This window comes from Apteryx mantelli, chromosome 3 (assembly GCF_036417845.1).
Source record: "Apteryx mantelli isolate bAptMan1 chromosome 3, bAptMan1.hap1, whole genome shotgun sequence".
In the NCBI taxonomy this organism is placed as follows: Eukaryota; Metazoa; Chordata; class Aves; order Apterygiformes; family Apterygidae; genus Apteryx; species Apteryx mantelli.
In genome coordinates, this window is record NC_089980.1 from 77,822,428 (window position 1) to 77,845,361 (window position 22,934).

General features: G+C 38.8%; 1 protein-coding gene across 3 annotated transcripts in view; it reads left to right on the forward strand.

Annotated features, from left to right (window-relative positions):
* Nucleotides 1–22,934, forward strand: part of ARHGAP18 (Rho GTPase activating protein 18) — a 70,911-nt gene that overhangs the window by 16,407 nt on the left and 31,570 nt on the right. For 2 of the 3 annotated variants that reach the window (XM_013959127.2, XM_067293741.1), the window contains exons 2-4: nucleotides 15,231–15,430; nucleotides 17,230–17,465; nucleotides 20,365–20,437. In XM_013959127.2, the coding sequence (XP_013814581.1) occupies nucleotides 15,253–15,430; nucleotides 17,230–17,465; nucleotides 20,365–20,437 (487 nt within the window). In that variant the 5' untranslated portion in view covers nucleotides 15,231–15,252. The remainder of the gene's footprint in view (nucleotides 1–15,230; nucleotides 15,431–17,229; nucleotides 17,466–20,364; nucleotides 20,438–22,934) is intronic. The other variant, XM_067293742.1, reaches the window with a different exon arrangement.

Below are 22,934 nucleotides of genomic sequence, written 5' to 3' on the forward strand. Positions count from 1 at the left end.
TGTGTCATGCTCATATATGGAAAACTGCTGGACAGATGCGACTCAACTGTATATTCTGGTTCCGTTAAAGGATATCATGCAGGTGTTTTCCTAAGGACCTCTAGGATTAAATGGCATTAAGGAAAAACTAATGACAAGGCTCAGTCTGAGTCCTGTGTCCTGTTCTGGGAAGTCTTCTGCGGTATCAAGATGAATGAATAATACAAGGGAAAAAGTAATGGCACAGGGTTTTTTTTGTGTGAGGTGGCTTAGCTACTCAAAGGGTCACTGTGATAGGCTGGCTTGTGCTGTGTTTGAAGAGGCCTGTGTGTGAGGACAGGGGGATCCAGGGATCTAGCACACGGTTGTTTAGGAATCCAGATTTAGGCTACTCCAAGAAGGGTGCTCAAAGGATGGTGTCTGCCTCTTGCAATTACTGGAAAGTGTGGGGTGGCTTTGAGGTATCGCCCTTGGGGGAATTCCCCTGAGGGCCCTCTGAGGTTGCGCTGGAGTGAAGACAGTGTGAACTGAGAAGGACCTGAGCCGAAGAGCATTACTCGGGCAGTCTTGTGGAACAGTGTGGAGGCAGCTTCTGTGTATTATCTCATATAAAGCAATATTGTGTGTACTTGGTAACAAAAAGCCACACTGATTCTCAGAGGGCATTGCAAAAATCTTGCTAACTGATTTGCTTAGTTCAGGATGAGCTGTTGTGAAACAGCAAAAAAGGGAAGTTGTCTAGATGGCAGAGTCAATGCCAATAACCCTGAATTCTCTATTGCACTTTCCAGGTTTTCAAAGAGCGAGGGGATATGAGTACCTCAGGTAAAGACACACAACAAGGATGGCAGAAGCTGTCAAGTATACAAACCAGTCTTGCATTTAGAGAATTGAGAATTTGGCAAATAGTATTGTTTAGGTATAAGGGTATTTGTCATCTTTGAATGTCTGCTTTCTCCTTTATGTTAAAATGTGTTGTAGATTTTGTGTTACAGAATTTCAACTTCCCTTGCCATTGCTCTGTTGACATTAATTATAGGTTTTAAATCCTTCTGAAGCTGACAAGTGTATGCTTCCATTTCGGTGTTAAGCTATTAGAACTTGTACAGTCTTTATAAATATATAATAAGGCTTTGTCCAGGTGCCTTACTTTGGTGAGTGGATTATTCTTTATCCTTTGAGATAGAATTGACTGCTTATACAATTAAATTGACTGCTTACACAATGAAATATTTCTTGTGTCCAGAGAAACTCTTTAATATTGCAAGAGTGTGTTTTCAGGGCAGAAAATATTAAGAAGCAGTTTCCTTTAGTGCCTCTGGTAGGAAAGGGCTGAACTGTGTCACCTTGTTGGAAATCAAAAGATGCATTTCTCTCCCAGATCAGCCTGGGGACAGGCAGTTCCTTCCTTGCCTTCCCAGCATTGCTGCTATGTGCTGGTCCCCATGAGGGAGTGTGCATTTGAAATTTTTAGGCTTAAGGAAAACTTCAGAGCTGGAATCCCCTGGGAGTCCTGCCCGGGTTGGCAAGGCAGCCTGCAGGACGGGGACAGATGGAGCCGTAGGGCTGTGCACCTTTGGAGCTGGGAGTGGACTTGCTGGGCGCGATGTAGCTTCTGCCCTGTTTTGCCTCACATCTTGTTCCCATCCCTGTCTAGATTTGTAAGAGCTCTGTGTACCTGGATCAAGCCCATTCAGTCTCTCTCTCTTTCCTCCTTCCCCTTTCCCCCAGATTTTAGGCTTAGGCCACTGTCATAATATGATGCTTTCAAATTAATTATAATGGAATTTTCATATGTGACTTAATATTGCATGCAGCAAATGTTCTTTTCTGTGTACATACGATACTGTATAAAGACATATGGTATTTATTTGTAGAAGATGCGTATCATAATGTGAAGTACAGATGTCCTGCTTTGGGAGCTTGGTCCTGTAACTAAAAACCGCAGATAGCGATACTTAAGAGTATATAATATTGTTCTTGTTCTTCTGTACACAGTGTATGAACATATGGCCAAAGAAAGTATAAATTTGTATTTATAGAAGCTTCTGCATATGGATTGTACCTTATTTCAGGTTTTATGCGAAACATTGTATTTCATTTTTCTTGATTATTATTGGGATCTGTAATTGTAGCTTCTTAGTTTTATGAAACTAATATGTGCTATTTTTACCTTGTTTATGCAAAAGAACATGTCTAAAGTCAGTCATGAATTTAACTCCTAGATATATGGCGAAATTTAAAAAATAGTACAGTGTCATTTTTTGCTTGCATATTATGCCGTTGGTGATTGACCCTCCTCTGAAGTTTTTTGTTTGGGCATGCAGTGTAAGGGTTGTGACTAATGCTAATGATGCAGTCATTTCGAAAAGACTGATTGATAGTTAGTGTTGCTTTATATAACTGATTGGCATCTTCCCAAAATAGGCTGATACCTTTTTAGAGCAATAATCGTGGAGAATGTTATCAACTGAAAAACTGCATGTGCCACCTACATGCTGATTTAGAAACTAATATCTGTCATATTTATAAGATGCTAGTAAAGAAAGGGGCATTGGTTGGGAAGATAAACAGAGGATTTTCCTAAATAATTTCTATTAAGAATTATCATCTAAATAATTTCAAAATATAAGTAATTCCTAAATTGTTTTTACATAATAGCTAAATCCCAGAATTCTTGCACTCCCTGTCTGCATCCTCTTTTTGGCATACGTAATTTAAACTAAAGTTGGTAAGAACTCTTTTGTTTAGTTTCCATAATTTTTAAAACATGTTTTCTCATTGTACTAGCAGCATATTTTTTTCGACTGTAGAACAAACAGCCTTTGCATTCTGTGAATATCAACCTTCCCTTTTCGAAAACAGTTTTGAACGTTTCCTCTTGTCTACTCAAAAGGATGACCACAGTCTTCCAGGCCTGTGTTAAGTTTTCGTGATCTCACTGCCCCTGTACCGACATGGAAGACGCTACTTACTCCAGAAGGAATCAGATTAAGAGTAAAGAAAGAAAAAAACCTAATGCTGTGAGTGGAAATAAGGATTACTTGTGTAAAATGCTAGATTAACTAATAACCAAGTACATATGGGATTGCTTTTTAGGGTTTTTCATTCTGAACAGTTGGTCGTATTAAGTAATTAGTTACTTAATTAGTGTATTTGTTTATTTTTTCTTAATTTCCAGTGTTTGTTTCTTTTCTGTTTTTCCCCTATTGTTTGTTTTGTATTGTGTTCCCTTTGTTTTCCCCCTCTCTTGAAACAAAACAAACCCTCTTTTAAATCCTCAGTGTTGGAAGTTTTGTTTTTATAATCAAGTCCTGATGCCCAGACTTTGTTAACAGATAACACAGCTGCCAAGGCCGTGGTGGGCATTTAGTGGTCTGGGACATCCTATCGAGGGAGACCCAAACTAATTCACTACTCTGGATAATCTGACTTGCCCTCCACATTGTTCTTCTAGAACCTGGCATCGGAAAATGCACGGTTGCTTCTTGAGTTTCTCCTTTGCCTACATATTGGAGTATAGAACATTTCGGTTGCGAGCGGAAAGGGTTTTTTTGTTGGTGGTGTTGGTATTTTTTTTTTTTTCTCTCTTAACCTGTGGTAGTTTGAAACAAATGACCAGTTGGAGCTCTTAAATTACAGACCATGCTTCTACGGCATGGCTGCTGCTAGTTTCCAAACTTGCACATCTGTGTACTTGATCTGTAAGTGAAGTGACATACAGTATTTATGCATGCAAGAACCAGTAAAGCTTTGCAGGGAGCTTGGTTAAAAAATCTGCCCACTTTTATATCTATTCTACCAATATTTGGAAAACCAGAGATGGTACCAAAGGCAGAGAGGGAAGGGCTGACTCTGTGGTCCTTAATAGCTTCCTGCTTTCTAATTTGTCTACTGACGTCTTAAAAACAACCACCAATATGAGGGGGATGGAAGATATTAACATAATTTTATTTTATTTTATGGGGTTGCTGCTGGGCTGTAGAACCTTTGGAAGTGTTCATTAGTGCCTGGGATATAACAGAGAGGCCTGAGAACAATGTAGTTGTTACATCCCAGGAACAGATATTTCCCAGGAGTGTTTGCTGAGAAAAAGGAATGCAGTAGCAAAAGAGAAGATGCAATGGCTGAACCTGAATTAAACCCTGCTGCCTGTCCCTTGTGGAGCCCTTGGGGCTGGTCTCTCTTAACTTCCCCTTGCCTTCAGGGGTGCTTTTTGGCCTCTCCAATGTTTTGCTTCGGTTTCTGCACAGACCAGCATGCTTCGGTATCGTTTAGTGGTGGCCTGCCTTGCGCAGTGCTCTCCCACCAGCTCTTCATGCAGGCTCCTCTGCTGCTGGATCTCCATCTCTTGCCACTTTTGTACGAGCGTGTTTATCCACTTTGTCTTCGTGGTTCGTTGTTGGTGGTTTGTTTGGATAATGAAAATAGTTTCCTTACCGAACATCTTGAGACTCTGGCATAGATTTCCTTGCATTGCTGTTTGGGAAGGCTCATACAAATTAATTTATAATTTATTCTGGATATTAGGTTATATTGTAATAAATTGACTATGTATGCGTGCCAGTTTCCTTCAGGCATAAACAGTTACTGAATTGTGCTGTAGGCCTTATATTTATAACTAACAGGGTTATAGGCCTAACTAATAGGTTCTTTAACATGGTAAGAGCTAATGCTTTTAGAAAGCTAATCACTTTTAGAGGCACAAAAGTGACTCCAATATCATTTCATGTCTGTAACTGTACTTTACTAGATGGTCCTGGTATTTGTCGGAATAGCTGAAATCGGGCTTTGCTGACAGGCTTATTTTTTTCACTGTGAAAAGAAAAATAAATTATTTAAATCTTTCCTCTCTGTGCCTCTCAATAGTGGAATTACAAGTACTGTATCTATTTCACTTTCCATTTTATTCTCTTTGATATTTGTAGGGTCTGAAGTAATCTTACACAGGTTTTATTCTCTTCTTTGTGAGAAGATTAGTTCCGGTGGTTTTCTTACAAGATTACCGACTTTCTTTTTTGAACAAAATGGAGTGTACTTTTAAAATACATATGATATGTCTGAATATTTTCCCAATAAGCTGCATGAGAGTTATTATAGAGAACATATTTTGCATATATTTTTGTAACGATATTAATTGTAGAGAATGAAAAGAATCAAAATTACAGAGGAAAATGTGTGTCCATAGGAGGACAGATGATGTGGAAGGCAGTTAGAAGGAATGAGAAAAGTATGTAAATGGACTAAGGGACAGAGTGAAAGATATAACAGAAGAGATCCAAGTGGCTCCATTATTTTCCTTGTTTTCCTAGCTCTGTGCAATATGTTTTGTTTAAAACTAGAGCTTTAAATATGATTAGGGTTGTCTGTAAAGGAAATATGCTGTGTGTCTGTTGAGTTTGAGGACTAACTTCTGTTTTCATTCAGTGGGACTCAAGGTTCTGTAATGACTTCCAGCTCTTCTGAGAATGGGCATGAGTTGCTGAGGTACTTATAAAAATGTTGCCAGTTGTGTGACTGTATATATACAGGTCATCCATTAGGTTCCCTCATCCCCATGTTTTTCTCTCTGGCAGATTTGGCCCTCCCAGGAATAGTGATTTCTCTTCCTAAAAAGTACGCTCTTGCACCAGAAATTTCTATATGTGGGCAAAAAATAGGTATATATTTTCAAAGCCTTTGAGAGTCTTAGAGTTTTCATTCAATCAGTATGAGAATTAAAAAGTATTAGACTGGCAGAACCTGACATGCTAGACTCTATTTCACTTGGTCAATACAGAAGTAAGCACAGCATTTTTTTCTTCTGGTGCTTAGTTTAGCAAATTGTGGCAATTTTATCGCAAGTCTGATCGTATGTGATTTGAAGCCACAAATCCGAGTGCCATGAGACTCACCTTTCACTAAAAGAAATAAGCAGGCTTCTGTCTCTTATGGTTGCAGAATAAAGCTGAAAACATGAAATGAGAATATTGAACAGCTCAGGCACTGACAGACAAACAGCCCCCCCCCCCCCCCCAACAAGAAAACCCAATTATTTCAGTTATTTTGTGGGGATGGTTTTTATGACTGCAGTTGTGAATCCTGCATTCCCATTTGTTCAGGTTCACTTTTATTCTGAAACAATCAGGAAAGACATATCAAATAATTTTTTTTGCAAATGTTCACAAAGTTAATACACAGATGTGTATATATGTTACAGTTGTGACACCTTCTTTGCTAATAAATTATTTCACATATGCACACACAGGGACCAATGATCTTGAAACATACTATGTAACACCATTTTAGATGGATGTGTATGTGTATCAGTTTACCATAATTATAATTTATCTAATCAGAAGTGGGAAAAATAGGTAGAGTTTAAATGGCTGTGTAGGAACAAGAGGTCCTATTAAAGGAAAAGTCATGAAATATTTTAGTATTCTTAGAACTGCTGTATATAATTTGGGCAGCTTAGCTTTTGGCATCATATTTGGAATATCCCATTTTCAGTGCAGTGGATTAAAATACTAAGTGTAATATTCTGTGTCATTGCCACAACTTCCTTACAGGTTTCTTCAGTGACAGGGGTTGAGGAAGGGGGGAGGAAGGTCATCTTTACTAAAATAAAAAATCTATGTGAGTAATAATGAGGATATGGCTGGAAGCAGTGTAGTTGAAGTAATGGATATACGCTTTTCAGACTTACAGTCTGGCAGCTGTTTTGCATTTATTATTCATGGAGTTGTTTAAAATGCCAAAGAGTTTGTGTGTGTAGGGTTTGTTGTTGTTAATCTCCAGAGAAGTTTTGAGCAGGTATTAACAGCAGCTGACGGTATTACAAAAAATCCCAGGAGGCCTGATTCTCTTTGCTCAGCCTTTTGGACACTCATTTAGGAAGTTAGAACTGTTTTACACGTCTTTGCAATTGCTTGGTACTCTCTCTGAAAGGAGAGCAGAACTTTGCCTAAATTCCTGCGTTACGGCTTTGCTTCTGAACTTAAGGAGGATTTGGGCAAGACCAAGCTTAAAAATGACATTCAAAATGTCCCATAAGGTCATGACATAACTATAGGAAAACTCTTAAGTTGTGAAAGAACTGTACTACTGGAAATTGCTTCTGTTTTGTTCTAGTTACTGTTATCTTTGCATGTCCTGTATGACTTTTTTGAAAAGATTGAATCACAGAAGAGTTTGCAATCAGCCATGAAAAGAATAAATAATAAAGAAGGTAGAAAGGGAAGGATGCAGTTGTTGCAGCAGATGATGAATGAAATGCAGAAAGAGAAGCTCAGTCTAAACCTTCTCTAATGCCTTTGGAAAGTTATAAAGCACTTTAAAAGGGTGAGAATTACTGCATTGTTCTGGACATCAAATGTCCAGACTTGGGTCTAGTTAGGAATTACTAAGGGATTCCCTGCTGCTCATGAAAGCTGGTGATACCAGCTTTTGTTTGCCAGGATGTTTTAGCTGTCAATGAAATAAAAAGAATCTTTTTGATGTGTTAAGCCATACAAAAAGTCAAAGACATTTATATATCTCTTTTTTTTTCTAACTTCAGTTACATAGTGTCACTACTCTGTCACTTTATGCACAATAAAGCAAAATCAAGTTACTTCAGAACAACCTGCTTTGATGGGCACATGAGTTACCATTTGATCTTTTTTAACAGAAGACTTTCAAAGATGCTCAAAGCTGCACTGCAAAATACTGAATACTGTGCAAAGGAATAGGGTGGCAAAAAAAAGATTTCTTAAGATTGAAACCAATTCGAATAAGTGATTTGGTAATAAATGTTCTTGACTTAACCACTTCCTTGGAATCAAGGCCTTGCATTATCTTCAGGTCTGATCATTTGGATTGTAGCTTTGCCTAGAAGCCATGAAAGATCAGGGTGCCCTCCTGGAAAGCAGCATGGCTATAAGAAGTTCGGTAGGAGCAGGCACTATGAAAATTTTATCAAAAAAAAAAGGAAAAAGGACAAGGTCTAACTGATGCACTCGTGAAAACCGAATGCTTCTGTGGTATGGTGCATGAGAGAGCATAGTGGCGGTTCTGGTGATTGCATAGCAGAGTGTTTCCTGCCTCAAGCTGGATCTTTTCTGTGCTTTCTCCCAAGACCTGGCTGTCTAAGTATGCAAGGGTAGGAGACCCAACAAGTGAAGTGGCTTGTTGGAGATCACTTCCCAGGCAGGAATATGCAGCTCAAGCCAAGCGACTTCTATAACCGTTAGATTGGCGCTTTCTCAGCTAATTCAGTTAGGAAGTCTTTGCACCTCAGAGCGTTGCTTGGCTTTTTGGATGGTGGGGAGGGATGGGGGGAGCTCTGTGCTTTGGAGCTTTATTTAGCCCCTCACTTGTGTGGCACAGCTCTTAGGATGAGAAGTGGAACAGGAGACCACATTGTTTCCCTCTCCTTATCTTTCCTTCTTGTTTATTTAGTTTTGAAAGAACGTGGGAAGTTCTGTATTTATATTTAAGAGCACAGCATCTCATGGATGTGATTGCTCAGTAAATAGACTTCAAAATGGGTTGCAGTCCCTGAAGGCATTTTTTTGGTTGTTTAAATCTAGTTAGCCTTTGTACAAACTTGAAATTACTTCTGTAAATCACTGTTTTACTTTATAACTTCTATGTCAACAAGATAACTGTTTTGAGAATGCTGCTCTATTTATAGCCATAGTGCTCGAGTCTTTCACAAATACACAACAGTACTTCCTTGTATCTGCCTTGCAGTTCACTATGGGTCAAATCTTGATCTTTAAAGCTACGTGGTCCAGTGGTGAACGACTCCAGAGACCTGAGAAGTATTCTTTTTCTGTCATGGATTTGCTCTATGAATTTGAACAGCACACTTCACCTATCTGGGCCAGCCAACCATCCTCTTTTTTTTTTTTTTCCTCTCCCAGCTTTATTATCTTGTTTATCAGGTTATTAACTCTTACTTGTGTTAGCATGATGCTCTGTGTCAATGAGCCCCTGTATCAGCTGAGGTGTGGCTGCAAAGGTAAGAATAATAGCTTTTAAGTAAATGGCCAGACTTACACTGGCTTTGGAATCATCACTCCCCTGGCATGGGTGTTTTAGAAGTTGCTGCGTAATATAGCTGTAGTCAGATATGTTTTCTATCGTTTTATTTAAGTCTGGAAGGAAAGTGCTATTTTATTGGAGTACCAGAGCATGTACCTGAAGGGGTTGCAGTGCTTTTGGTGTTGCAGGAACCCTAATACAGGAACCCTAATAGCAACAACCTATAGCCAGGACTACTTAGAAAAGCTTTTAAGGCCAAGGACATGGGGATCATATTTTCAGTGCACAGCATAGGTATGTGTAATAATCCAGTTTGACAAATAATTCTACCACTTGATAACACAGTGGGGGTTTTTTTGCATTGTTCTCAATAGTAAAGTTGACTAACATAAATGTTCGTAAAACTTTTAGTGTGGTAGAACATTGAATCAGCGTTCAATTTAGAGCCTGTTTAAAGACAATGTTTAAGACTCCCATAGACTTTGTTAGGCAGCTTGCAGAAGACCCTTTTTTATATAACCCCAAAGAGCTGAATCCTAGTTGAGGTCAAACCCAGAAAGGAATCAGGTGGCCTCTTCCTTGTTCTGGTTGTAACACCTTATAAAGTTGTGACAGTTTTTACTCAGGCCTGAATCAGCAGATGTTTCAAGTCAGACTTAATGTGGCAAAAGCAGCTGGAAAAAAGGACTCTGTACAGAAATTCCTGATTTGCCTGCAGGAAAGTGTTTCTTACTGTTACCCCATTCTTCCCTTTCAGTTACGTTTCATTTTTTCACAAAGTAGATAGATAATGGATTATAGGGACTGATGTCTTCTTTGCTTTGTGTTCATACAGTATTTAACAGCTGGACCTTGTCCTTTACTGGAATTGATGAGCTTTCCTGTAATAATACTGTTAGACCAACTCCACTTCTCTTTCAACAGTGCTAGTCTCTTCTGTTTGCTTCAACAGTCTATTTATAGTTGCTAGTTTTTATGGCAGTGAACACGCTTGCATTTAGTATTTCTACCTTTTAGTATATTTGCACATCTACTATATGTGTACCTACATATAGTGTGTAAGGATACCATACAATTATTGTGTTTATATAGGGGATGTAGAAAAAAAGATGACATTCAGATCCAAGATTAGTGGCTAGTACTATAGAAATTAAAAAGCTACCTTGTTCTGATCGTTCACTGTTTTAAAAGGCAACACAATCTATATTTCTTAAGGAGGAAAGATGGAAGTGAGGGCGAAATTAGCTTTCTTTGAAATGAATTTATCTGCAAAACCAGTGAAGCTGCAATTTACTAACTGGTTAATCTCAATTATCTCAAGTAATCAGTTTCTTACTATCTGGCTGCTGTGGTTTATATGTAATGTATTGCTTATAAACTGCAAAAAAGACAGAGGGACAGACAAGAAAATTTAGATTTTATAGGAAAGAAAATAAGGAATAAAGGCAACTGCACTAGGATAAAGTGGCTGTTGATGAAATGAAAACCAGGCTGACAGAACTTGAAGAAAAAAGTGACTCCCTTTTTATTACTGTGTAAAACAGTGATAAATGTTATGGGTCATATTTTCTTACAGCCTGAGAAAGGCAAACTGTTGGTTGCAAAAGGAAAAGCCTAATAAAGGAAAAGCAAAATATTTATCTTCTCCCTTAAGTACTTGCTGCAACATGGAGCTCACCAGTGACTAGTGAAATACTCCAAATCTGTTTTGTTTTCTTGTAAATTGTGCCCTCATAATTTTACAAAGTACATAATGTGTGGTGCTCATTACAAGAATTGTTTTTAATGGCTCCCCTCTGGAAGATCTGGAGTGCTTCGTCTTGCATCCGTGATGTTTCTAATAAGTAAGTGCATCTCCAGTGGGTGGGGCAAGAAGATTAACTCTGGTAAGAAATTGCAATAAAGGGATGTTTAACTACATAGAAGACTTGGTTTTATACCTGAGGGCTCAGTTTTGGACTGAGATAAATAGGCAAAAATCCCATAGACTGCAAAGAGCATGAGTCTGAATATCAGAGGTCAGAGCTGACTGTATAATTTGGAAATATGAGTATTGCACTGCTCCCAGTTAAGCTATTTGAAGAATAAACTACGTACTAATGATTGGAAATAGATGTTAATAAGATTTTAATGGAGAGAGTTTGAAAGTGTTGTTAGCTAAGACTTTAGTGCAAATAAGGGTTTTCTGGGGGCGGGGGGAACTGCAGGAGAATAAACTTCCTGTTTAGTGGTCAGGAATTCTACATGAACAGTCTTTCAGGATTACTCTAAGCGATCGTGTGTGTTAGCAGTAGTTTAGTTTTTCCTGGGGGAAGAAAAGGGGTTTCTCTGAAGTGAAGATATTCATGGAAAGCAGCTGTGTTCTTGAAATTCTACGTAGAAAAACTGAATACCTAAAAAGTGAAGAATGTGCTGGAGAAGCAACATCTTTTCTGCAGCCAGATTAATAGTTTTTTGCAGTGGACTGTGCTTATTTCCTAGTGCTGTTTTTTTTTTTTTCCTTTTCTTTTTGGAAAGCAGTCTAGAAAGCTTTTGAAAGCTTGCAGCATGGGATATTTGAGATCCTTTTTCAAGTTTAATTTTTTTTATGAGTCTTGCTTTTAATGTGTCATTATTTTTAAAGCATGTCTCTTACAGATTCTTTAAGATCTTATTACTAAAACTGATGGTTTGCTTCCCTCCTTCTCTTCTCTTTTTTTCTTGGCCTTAACTTGTTCCCCTCTATGTATTTTTATTCTGTGGCATGCAATTGGTGCTCAGTAAACATATTTTTGGGAAAGGATTGAATTTAGTTGGAGACCACTTCAGAAAACCCATGTTCTTGGTCTTGTCAACAGAGAACTAAAAATAAAAATCTTAATTGTCAGCCTTTTTTTCCCCATGTTGCGCTTTGTTTTTCATTCTTTTTCTTTTCTCCTCTACACCAACGTGATGATCTAAAGGTTATCCTCACTATCCTCAAAGTGTCTTTCTCATTTGCATCTCTGTGTGAATGGGGGTTTGTAGGGCAGAGAGAGCTGAGGATGCCCGGAAGAGCTATTGCGCAGTCCATACAGCAATCCCGCTGCATCACAGGCATGCCGCTCAAGTGGGGCATGCAAAGGAAGAAATGGGAAGTAAAGGAAGTGAAAACGAGGACAGGGCTGAATTGTGCAGACCTGACTGGTTCTATCAGCTGAAGTTTTAGCAGCTATTCTCTCCCCATGTGAGGTCTATTTGTGTCCTAGCCCACAGAAACAATAATTGTGGATGCGGACAAATGCAGAACAAGAACATGACTTTGAAAGAGTTTGCAATCTAACAAAAAATTGGGGAGAGCAGCTTGACAAAGCCAGACAAGGGAATACAAAGAATCAGTGAGATAAGTTTGAGCAGTGTGATCATCTGTGACCTCAGCTCTTGGAAAGCTGGACTGCTGTCGACTCTAGGTCTGATAGCTTTTAACAGGCCTGGAAGTAAAATGGAATTTGAAGGAGAGACTTATAGGAGGGCGATGAAGTTTTTGTACAAATATTTCTTGGGTGGTTTTCCTGAGTGCTTGTGTGCTCCTCGCTGTGGTCTTTCACAGTGAGAAGCGACATCGTTGCTTGCTCAAAGGTGGGAGTTGCTGTATTGATTCATTAATGAGATATGAAAGGGTTAGGCTGTGAAGAGAAGTAGCTGCAAGAGAAGTAGCTTATGTTTGGTCAGCTGGAGCAGGCCCGTTGGTTGAAACAGTGAGCAGGAATGTGCTCCTGGAGGCAGCTCTCTGAGCAGATGCGAGTGACCTGTGCTTGAAGGGTGCAATCTCTGAGAATTAATGGAATATTTTTAATATATAGCCCTTGAAAATGGGCTTGAGTGCTTTCTGCCAAATATCAGAGGTACATTTCCAGACACAGACTTCTCTGAGTTATAATTTAATTTGGGTAACATAAGGGGTTTTCTTTTTTGGAAAAACAGGGTGAGCATTTCCTTGGAAGTGTGGCACAGAACAGCTGTCTGCTGCAAAATACTCCCCGTGAATTTGCCGGAGCTGCTCTGAAAGTGCGCGCTTTTCACTGATGTGGCGTGTTGCATTTATGGTTTGCACGCTGCGCTTGCGGTGGTTAAATTTCAGCTGCGGTGGGTCAGCAAGAGCAGGGAGTTCCAAAGGTGAAAGGCCCCTGCAAAACAAGTGAGCGGCTTCACATGCCGAAATGGAGGGATGATAAGCTGAAATTTGACCTCACTAACTCCACAGTTCAAGTGTACAGAGTCTGCTTCTAAGAAGGATTCAGGCTGCTTTGAGCACCTCGAGCCGGACAAGGAAGGGCGCTTGAGCAGTGGCTGGCAAGTCCCTCTGTCTTCCTGAGGCTAATGCTGCTTGGTTAAAGAGCTGTGGTGCTCTGCAGCCACTTCACCTTTTGGGGAGGGGGGAGTTCTCATGCAGCTTCATGAACATCTTTTTACAACAGTTAGTGGCGAATTTGCAAGGAGGTCACGAACAGAACATGTCTGCAAGGAAAGGTTTAAGAGCGTAGGTAGTTACAAGGAGAAATTGTATTTATTGGGTAACATGTGCTACCAGTAAGAGGTTATCATCACCATTGATGCACAAACTAAACACTCCTTTCTGTTTTTTTCCTGGGCTTTCAAATATGGAGAGGTTTCGAATGGTGTTGGGGTGCATATTAGCTTGGGGATTCATTGTCATTTATTAACTTGTACCTGGAGCAGAGAGGCAGGGTGGGAGGGAACTGATAGACCTTCCATAAGATTCTTTACCAAGGCTCTTTACCTTTAAAGGCAAAGTCCATATAATTAGTATTTCTTATCAGAGACTCGAGCAAGTATGGTGTGAAAGGATTTGTGACTTAGACACACAAGGGGCTTATCATCAGGGAGAAAGGTATGGCTTTTTTGCTTTGGGGTAACCGACAAGCGTCGCTTGTCCCAAGATAAAATGTGAGGACTAGGTGCTTTTGTTTTAACTCCAGATAAACTGGTGAAGTCAGCCAAATGGGAAGGTAGGACGGACTTTACTGGGTTTACATTGCGATAAATCCACAATGCTTGATCTTTGCTGTGTTTTTTCTCTCAGGATAAGTGGTATTTATTAGTTAACCCCAAACTATGCCTTCTTTTTTTAGCTATGGAGACAAATTCAGGCATGAAAGACATCTGAAGCTGTTCCTGAAATGCTAAGAACTTACTATTTTATTTTTTTTTCATACAAAGAAGAATTTTGGGTATACTGGTGTCATAGTAGAATAAGTTAATTTAGAAAAGACTTCTGGAGGTCATCTTGTCCAGCCTGCCCCCTAGTCAAAGTAGGGCCAACTTCAAAGTTAAATCAGGTTGTTATTCATGTAATCCATCTCCTCCTTCTGAAACTGTGAATCAGTTTGAGGCATATGATTTGGCATATTCGACTGTACAGATGACCTGTAACTTAAGTGACATCATAATAAGCTTTGCACTTTTAAAGATGAAATCTTTGCTAGGTCAGCAGTAATTTTGCCATTGACCTCATGAAGTCAAGATTAGCCCCAGAGGTATCAGCTTGTTTTTTTTTTTTTTTTTTTCCTAGTTGAAGCTGTATTTAAGATGAAAGATCCCTATTGAAAGCCTCAGCAAAATGCATTTGCTAGGGTGTACCAAAAACTAGTAACATCAAACTATAAAAATGGTAAGCCTTCCGTCAAAGAGGAAGCAAGATAGAAACAAATAACTTTTATTAAATATTTAGACTCAGCTATTTACTTTACAAACTATATCTTTAGTAATTCTACTCTGTCCTTTCCCAGCTGTGATTAAGGTCATGGATATCAGAAATAACTTTATAAAAATAAAAGAAGCAAAAAATCAAAGCAGAGGGTATGAGTAGTGTCAAGCTGTAAGAATTTTTTCAAGCAGAAAGCACTTTTCAAAATTTCTTTGTGAACAGTGGTGCTGGGGAGATATCTACCATGAAGTTAGTGGAATTGACTATTTTGAGTTGAATTAAAGATCTAATATAACTAGGATTAATAGAACTTGGAATAGTTATTTCCTCTTTAACACAGATTCCTGTGCTCTTCCAGTTTGGGAGGTATGTATAGCAGAAATGTTAAATTTAAAATATATTCCAGGTATTAAAATTTATTTTTAATATCTTGGTTTGCATTTTGACAGTAGCTTGCTTTAATACTGTTTTCATCATTAGCTCCCATCACAGATATTACTATGGCCTGTATTTTAAAATACTAACCAAGAATTGATTTTTGTTTTATGCGTATAAGCCGCAGGTCTGGCCAGTATACAATGAACCATGAAAACTCCAAGAAGACCCCTGATGGAGCACCGTTTGATCGTTCGGGTTCCCAGGACTCCTTGGATGAATTGTCTATGGATGACTACTGGAAAGAACTTGAAAATATCCATGAAACCAGGGGAAATAATCATGAGGAACAGAAAGCACTTGTGGTGAAAGAGCCAGATGGTAATGAAATCCATTGTTGTGAATGATCACCAGTTTGCTGCTTCAGGGATTTACTTTAAGTCTTATTTCAAGAGATGGCACCCAGCAAACATACTTATATCAAGAAGGAGGTTACTCTATTAAAAATTGACTATCAAAAATTCAGTTGCCTCTGACACACATCACCAGAAACACAGTGCGCTGAAAGAGAATTGTATTGGAGAAATATAAAATAGCAGTCTTCCTTTAAATGATATTTGTAGAAAATCAGAAAGGTCTGTGTATTTGCATATTATAGCAGCCTAAGCTTTATTTGCAATTTACTGTTAAACTCACTTACCCTTTTGTTCCTCCTTGTAAGTAATTTGTTATTCTAGCTATTGTGGATAGCAACCTCATGATTTAGAAGACAAGTCAATGATTAACTATATTTAAGTTTAGTAAGTAACTTCTGGACTTATAACCATAACTGTTGGAGTTGGTTCATTGTATTATTTCTGTTTCTCTGAAGCATCAAGCATGGGTCACTCCTAAGGGCATGAGCTTAGAGGAAATGGGCAATTTCTTTATTTTTAATGTCCTATCAGACAAAAGAGAAATAATGTTCTTAATCTGACTATTCTCTGAAAAGTTCATTTTTAACATTACAGTATCTTCCCCTCTCAGATTCTTACAAGAGGCCCACAGCCTTGCAAAGAATAGTGAGTTAAAGCAGTGAGCTTTGCATTTTAGTATAGCCTCTATGTGACTGAGGAGATTCATTAACTTTCAAAGGTGTTTGTACCTCCGACTCCCTAGGTGCTTTGAAATATCACCATTATTTACCAATAGCCTGCAGTAGGTAACAGTACAGCCTCTGGAGAAAGTAGGAAGGCTCAGCGCCGGTGTGCCCCGTGAGCCAGGCACCCGATGGAGTGACAGGGCACTCTTCTGAGCAGCAGCGCCAGCCTTTCTGCAGTGTGTGAACCTCTTCTCTTCCTCCAGCTCACTGATGCCTGCTATTCAGGCTCTTCACTCCAAAAGCCACTATTTCCTTTTTCATTTGCCGAGGGATGTCAGCAGTCAGCACAATCCAGACTGCTACCAATCAGAACTTAGTGGCAGTGTTTAAAAGAAAGTATGATTTGATGGATAGTGATTTCAGAAGCAGAAGTTTTGCCATCAGTGACAGTATTTAATAGCTTTCTCCTCTTTCATGTGCAGTGATATGTTGATAAAGGATACTTCATCAGCTATAAGACTAAAGCAACAATTGTTTTGTGGGCTGTCAGCAGTCTGGAGACCATGTCATAAGAACTGATTGAAAAATAGCATTAAGGTGACTCCTGTAGACTGGTTTGTCCTTCATCAAATTGAGCTAGTGGAGAGCTGCAGGATTAATGTGTCAAGAAAACTGTCCAGAATCCGTGTCAGTAAAGGAGCTAAAAAGATTGAGAACTGAATTAAAAATCAATGAAGCAGCAATGATCAGAGGCTTTCAAACTTCCTCATACACATTTATAGCTGGGCTACATTTATAAAATGGTGTATAACTTAATAGATGTGCTGTAGATTATTATAAAAATTGTCATTGCCCTATAGCAATCTATAATGGATTAACTATTTAAAAAACTGTTATATCATATCTTAACCCTTTTTAAGCTCTTTAGTAACAATAGTTTTTTTCCAGATCATGATAATGCAAATAATTGCGCTTAATCGTGGACTCCTTTAGACCTTTCCCTGTGAACCACATTAGCTTTGCCATGTCATTAAAATCCAGTGTACTTAAAAATACTCAAAACCCAATATTTATGCCCTTTTCTCTTTTTCTTGCTCAGAGGGGGAATTGGAAGAAGAATGGCTGAAAGAGGCTGGTCTGTCAAATCTGTTTGGTGAGAGTACTGGCGACTCCCTAGAAAGTATGGTGTTTCTGTCCACATTGACCCGAACCCAGAAGGCAGCAGTTGAGAAGCGAGTAGAGACTGTCACACAAACCATGAGAAAAAAAAACAAACAGTACCAGATTCCTGATGTCAGAGATATCTTCAGGCTACAAAGTGACTCAAAGGGAAAAGTAAGTTGCTGGCTGTCATTTTGTTGGATTCTGGCAGAGGGAGGAGAGGGATATGAAGGGGTGGGATGTGGGAGAGAAGAGAAGGAGGCAGAGAGACAAAAGAGGTGTTTCCAGAAGATTTTTGCTGATTTTTGCTAACTTTTTGCTGATTTCTAAAGGAATTTTTTATTGAAATCATGGGAATAACATTGACCCAGAGCTGACATTGCATTAAGCACTATTAGTATGCAGAAAGGAGTATGTATGCTGGCATCCTGCTACTCAAGAGTGATGAATAAAACAACCACTCCATGATCAAGATACTAATCAGATTTTATTTCAATGTGGACACAAAAATCAGGGTAACAAACACCTGAAGAGTGACCAAATGCCCACTTTTCTCTTTAGGCAATAGTACCCTGTAGTCATTCTCAGGGACCAGTCTGTCACTGAGGAATATGGAACACAATAAGGAACATAAGGAACATAATAGCTCTTACTTATGGTCCTTTTTTTTTTTTAAGAAAAAGGACATCAATCTAACCTCTTCTCTCTCTCTCTTTTTTTTTTTGAATAGGTTTTTATGCCTGTCCGCTGGGGGTTAAACCCCCTGTACTAATTCCCAGGATCTGTGTGTTTCATTAAATGTGGCCAGTTGCTCAGACAGGTCCTGCAAGGGTCTATATTTCCTCTGCTGAGTTATTGAAAAGGAGAGAAGAGTTCCTGTTCCATACACAGGAAAGGGGAAGGAAGGAAACAGAGACTGTATTTAGAATTCCTCTTCTTTGGAGAAGAATGTGTCATCATTATTCCCCCCGAAGCAACTACATCTTCAACTGCAGGAAGACACTGATCACTAGCTTACTATATTTCAACTTCATTCCTAGTTGTTGTTGCCAGTGCCATTCAGTGTGTTTGTAGTGGCAGTAGAAGCACGGAGAATTTTGAGAAGAGTTGATTTCTGTCCTCCCCCAGCAGCCACCTTTCCCTGGGCAACTCCTTTTAAATTCAGTAGAGGTGAAATTTAGTGGGGGCAGTTTATAGGCTCAAATACATACTTCAGAGGAAAACTTTCCTTTCACTGTTCTGCTTTGCATGTGGTTTCAGATATTAACTCCATAAAAGCTTTCTGGGGTCTGTTTTGGAACTGACTACACCTAAAAATTACAAGATCTAATAGTAGAATAATTTAGATAATATATCATGCAGTTTAAAGCAATATAATTTCCCTTTCAAATATGTTATTTCAGCAAAGTACAAAAAATACTCATGTTCCTGTATTTAAGCTACGCACTGTAATTTTTGAAAATTATATGTTGCAGTATTGGTAGACTACTGTTTCCTCTAAATGACGTGCTGTAATATTGATGACATCAGGGAGAAGTCATATGAACATTTGAATGATTGTAATTATGTAACATGTATAAAACAGAAGGCCAGGATATTGATTAAATATAGTAATAACCAAAAAAAAATCCTTCTAAACCATTCTCCTTGATTGAAATAAAATAATGCAAATGTAGGCTCTCAAAGCTAGGCTGCATTTCTTTCTCCAAAGCAAGGTAATTATTCGGAAGTCACTGCTGGTGGTCATTTGTCTAATCTGTCACAGAAAGGCAGGAGTGAAGTGGATCCCACCACCTCCCTAGGTAACTTGTGTCAGTGCTTTGTTACTCTCCCATCATTAAAAAAAACTTTTTATGTAACAAAAGAGGACTGAAGCCATCTGCAGCTGTGTGAAGTCATCCTGGTTTAATAATAGCCTCTGAAAATCCTGTAACCTCCCTTCACCTGAGGGAAAGCAGGAGGAAAGGTAAAACAATAGACAGTATTGTGTTGATGTTTCTGCTAAATTTCCTGCCATGTCCCCAAAGAGAAGCGAGGCTTTTGGTGCCCTGACTGTTTCCTGGTCAGCTTCTATCTTTGCTCTGTGGAACACTAGTGGTTTTCTGAGCAGTCAGGCTCTTCACTCCCACCTCTTAAGATCTCTGATTAAAAAAAAGACTAGACAGATTTGTGTTGGTAGGAGAAGACTTTAAAACTCAAATTTGTGTTCTTAGTAAGTAGGGGTTTTACAGTGTTTGATTAAAATACCATTAGAAATACAGAGTGCTAAACAGTCAATGTTGATCTGAGGTGTCAAAAAGATGATAAAAAATAATAGCGTGGATAGAAAAGTACATGGGTTTATCTATAGTAAGGTTTTCCACATGTTCTGAAATATTTTACCTATAATAGGCGTAATACAGTTCATGAAATGCAAGAAATATTGAAACTGGGTTGTGCTTGGGCTTGTATTTTGTTGAAAAACTCAGGGCTGTACATGCTTCTGTTTTCTACTGGCTTATATAGGGTTGGTCTGTTGGCATTGTAGGAAGGAGAAGAAGGTGCAGACCTTTCCTGTTTCGTTGTCTCTTCAAGTGTCATAGTTTTGCTGTTGGGAATCTAAGCTGGAAGCACAAATATTACTGTCAGGCTACTCGCAAAAGGGATGGGATTGTTCTCTAGGGGGAAGCGGCCATGTTACAGTTTGCAAGAGGAAGGAATTTGGACTGAGTCAGTCCAATTGTCTCTTCCAGATTCCCATTTCGTATCCTTTCCAGTGTAAACTATGGCTTCAAGTCAAAGACTACACTGTGTTAAAACACTGGAAATTTAAGTCTTATACATACCTGTCCTTTTGGGAAGAGGGGGAATAGACTTAATTGCTTGTTTTTTAATTACTTAGATCCCTTTAGACTTTGGCAAAGGGGTTTCTATTAAAACCCCCATCCAGCAGCTGACAACACACAGGTGGACTTCTGCATACTCCTGGATTTCAGGAGTACGTGTTTTAATCCTGCACAGTCAGAGTCAAAGGAGTTTCTACAACCCTGCTTTTGATTTTTATAGGTATGCATATTTTTTGTTTCTTTCTTAGGTCTGTGATGGAAGTGAACCCTCGACTGTGAGAACATGTGAAAACAAAAATGAAACACAAGATGAAGCAAAAGGTGATGCCAAACAGCTCTCTTGATTTTTTTTTTTTTTAATTGTTGTTGCTGTTGTTTGTAGGCTTTCAGCTTCACAGTCTAATACATAGGTCCTCATTTCAAATAACTTCAGCAAAGGAAAATAAAAATTTTATAAGAAAACCTGTTCTAGCCTACGTTGTTGCGCACTTGTAAAATTTTTAAGTGTGGCTGTAGATATTGTCCTCTGAGCCATCTGGTGAATCTTGTTTGTTACCAGTGATCATCTTCTAATTGAGTCATCTGGGAGAGGTCTCCTCTCACAGCTTATGCTTAGGTCTTTCCTGGTCCTTAATTTATCCCTTCTGGTTTATCTCTGTCATACAGTACAGGAAATGAAGCGCTATAGATAAGCTCATCAGTGCATACAAGAGAACAAAAGTGAATGTACTATAAACATACAGAAAAGACGAGAATTGGCTGTATATCCGCAGCTCAAAATGAGAGAAAAACACCACTGGAAGAAAAAATAAGTTGCTTGCCCTCACAAGGAAAATGGAAAGGAAGTGTCATTCCACGTGCATAGGGCTGGTTGTGGGATTCGATATCCAAAGCAGACCGGCAGAGCTTCAACCTCCCTCTCACTCCCACATAGGGCAGAGCACAACAGAATTGTTGGCTGAATCCATAGTTTTTGTTATGAGTGTATAGATTTTGATGCAAGACTTTGATGAGCTCTCTGCTCTTCTTCAGTGCCAATAATGAAAGGGTGGCTACCCTGCGTTGCCTTCTCTTTCTTGCAAGCAGGGATTGCACTGTACCTGCTATACCATCATACCCATCCCTGTAACTCTCACATGCTGTGAAATGTATTCAAGATGTTGCTGGCAGCCATTTAAGCTTTAAGATCTGGTGTAAATAGCACATTGCTTTTCTGCTTTGCTTTTATGTCTTTTCTTCTTCTTCTTTTGGGAGACCAGATAGCACCTAATTGTTAAACTGGATCCTACAGCCACTTAAATAGTCAGGCAGATAGATCAATGAAGTTCCCTACTACAAGTTCACTTATCCATAATTAAGCCAGCAAATAAACTTCTGCTATAATTCTAGAACATCGACCTGTAGTATTCTGGATAAATGGTTACTTCATGATTGGAATTAGAAAACAGCAGCAAACAATACAAGATGTGCATGGAAGTTGAAGTGGGAGAGAAGAAGGTAAAACAGCCCTGATTATCACCAAATCTGTGTATTTCCAGAAGTGCTATTAATCCTTCCCTTCCTCGCCCTCAGCAAACCTCACTCGAATAAGAGCAGTAAAAAATTGGGAGGACTGCCAAACTGCTGGTTCAGCACAAGGGAAGGAAGAGACGCCTGGTGCTTGTGTCAATAAACTGCACTGTAGGATTCAGAGCTGGAAAATTACCAAGCAATTATTACAGAGTTTTTATCACATCTGGTTCTTTTTTTCCGGTGGCCCTGATGAACCCTGCAGAAATGGGACGTTCTGAAAGGCAAGCTCCATATGCTAGCTCTCCACAGCACAGATTGGGATGTGGATCGCAAATGCAGCCTACTTGCATCCTGATATGCTTCTGCTCTTGTCAACATGCTAAAGTGGGCTCTGCTCCCAAGATTAGAGCAGGAAGAAAAATTAGTTCGATTTGCAGGCAAACCATCCAAGTTCAGTCGTGTTAAAAGTACCGCACCTGTTCCAGTGCTGTGCTGTAATCTTTCCTCCAGAATAATGAGCTAATTTGTGTTATACAAACAGTGAATGAATTTAAGGCAAAAAGTAAACAATGCTTGCTATTTCAGAGTTACTAAATAGCTATGAAAACAAATCCAAAAGCATTATTTTAAAATGAAAGCCCTTTTGACAAAGAAGTAGTACCAATTTTACCTGAAAAATGTGAATATCTTCTTGGACATTAAAAAAAAAAAATCCAAAGCTTAAATTGAGATGATGATGTTTTCAGAGTTGTATGTCTTAAAACTACTAGAGTGAATCTGTTTGGCCCTTCTCCACTGGTGATGATTTTGCTTCTAATTTGATATTTGAATGTGGCATTCTCAAGTGTTTCTGCCAAACAGAGGATGATAATAGTTTGTCCTCAGAGCATACACGGGCTGTGCTCACTCCTCCTTTCTTGCCAGCCCAACACACCTTCTTTCCTCTCTGAACACGTGTAAGCAAACTCGGGGAATAATATGAAAACATTATGCTTTTGTACTTTTCTGCCTAGTCCTGATCAAACAGAACAGTTGAATAAGTTCCTACCTCTTTCGCTTTTATTGTTAATAGAGGCATATGTGATTTTTTGGAAGGCCCCTTGTTCAGTGCTTTTAAGTGATTATTTGTTGTATGTAGTATTGTTGTATGTTGTATTGTTAAATGTGTCTACAGTAAACAAAACAAAATTCAGTATCATATATTAAGCTTTCAAAATATGTTATCATTTTAACTATCCATAACACTTGCTAAAATCCCACAAGGCTAGTAATTTGTTCAACAGATAAAAAAAGAAAGAAAAAGTAA